Below are 1,336 nucleotides of genomic sequence, written 5' to 3'. Positions count from 1 at the left end.
ACACACACACACACACACACACACACAACAACAACACATCCCCCAGCTCTCACCTCCTTGCCCATGACATCCACCTGGTTCTGCAGCACGTCCACCACACGAGTCAGGTTAGTCACCTTCTGCTCCAGCACGCCGATCACCAGCTTCTGCTGGACCTCCTGGACACAGACCACACACAGGTTATGTTTGTTCCGAGTAAAACAAAAGTACATCGACTAAATACAGGCCATTCTATGTAGGGAAAACGTAAAACAGAAAGACACAGCAGAGGGGAATAAAATAACCGCCATTTAAAGTAGGGAAACGGTTAGACAGACAGACACACAGACAAAACAAAGAGAAAGAAAAGAAGTAGATTCTCCCACAGTGAAAAATGGACAAGGAAAGAAGACAAAGAATAAACACAAAGGCTACCCCTATCACTGTTTTTTAAATTTCTTCCAGTTTAAATAAATTTATAAACAGAAGCAAATCGACATAACCAACAACAGTCCGTTAACGCTGGGAGAAAAAAAACACGGCAAACAGACACAAACAAAAGGAAAGGGTAGGTAGAAAAGAAGTAGCAAGCACAAGCCAGTGTCGGTGGCCTAGTGGTTAGGCTACCAGACTCGTAATCGTGAGGTTGCGGGTTCAGGGGTTCAAGCTGCGGGCCTGACGCAGTGTTCCTGGGAAAGGCATTTTACACGAATTTTCCTCACTTCACCCAGATGGGAATAGGTACCCGGCCATTGACAGCGAAAGATCTTGTTATTATGTAAGTGTTTTAGCACCTATAAATGGCCGCTTGCACAGCATGCTTCCCAGGAAGTTGAGGTTGTTTCAGAAAGCTCTCAGGTCTGCTGGGGTAATAGTATAGATTGTGAAGCGCATAGAGCTTGCTGTTGAGCGGGATTTGCGATATACAAAAGCCATCTATTATTATTATATCCCCATTGGTGTGAGAAAAACAACAAAACCCGCACCTTCTCCTCTGTCTGCGTGACGTGGGAGTTGAGTCGACTGATGGTCTTGTTGAGCAGCCTCATCATGTCCTCGCTCTGCTGCTTGAAGGCCCGGCTCAGCTCCTCCAGGTACCTGTGGTGGTTTAGTTTAGTTTTAATAAGAGTTTTACGGCTCTCGCAACACAATAAGGTCATATAAGTGTCGAAGATTAGAGGTGTAAACAAGAGTGTAACAAACACACACAAAAAAGGAGAGATAAGGACGATAGATGTTTGATAGGAAAGAAGGAGCAAACCACACAAGAGCACCTGCCAACCACCCACGGTGGGTGGGTGGTTTTGGGGGTGGTGAGTGGGATTTAAAGGGGAAAGGGGGGAGGGGGGTTCAGGGG

The 1,336-nt window shown here is 46.1% G+C and overlaps 1 protein-coding gene across 1 annotated transcript in view; it reads right to left on the bottom strand.

The window, feature by feature from the left end:
* Window positions 1-1,336, bottom strand: part of LOC101851450 — a gene marked incomplete at its 5' end in the record, with an annotated part of 26,195 nt that overhangs the window by 6,087 nt on the left and 18,772 nt on the right. The window contains 2 exon segments of the mRNA XM_035972868.1: window positions 54-158; window positions 966-1,077. Coding sequence (XP_035828761.1) covers window positions 54-158; window positions 966-1,077 — 217 coding nt within the window.

This window comes from Aplysia californica, unplaced genomic scaffold (assembly GCF_000002075.1).
Source record: "Aplysia californica isolate F4 #8 unplaced genomic scaffold, AplCal3.0 scaffold00881, whole genome shotgun sequence".
NCBI classification, from domain to species: Eukaryota; Metazoa; Mollusca; class Gastropoda; order Aplysiida; family Aplysiidae; genus Aplysia; species Aplysia californica.
Note: the sequence above shows the minus strand (reverse complement) of the source record. Positions and strands in the feature narration are given on the sequence as shown.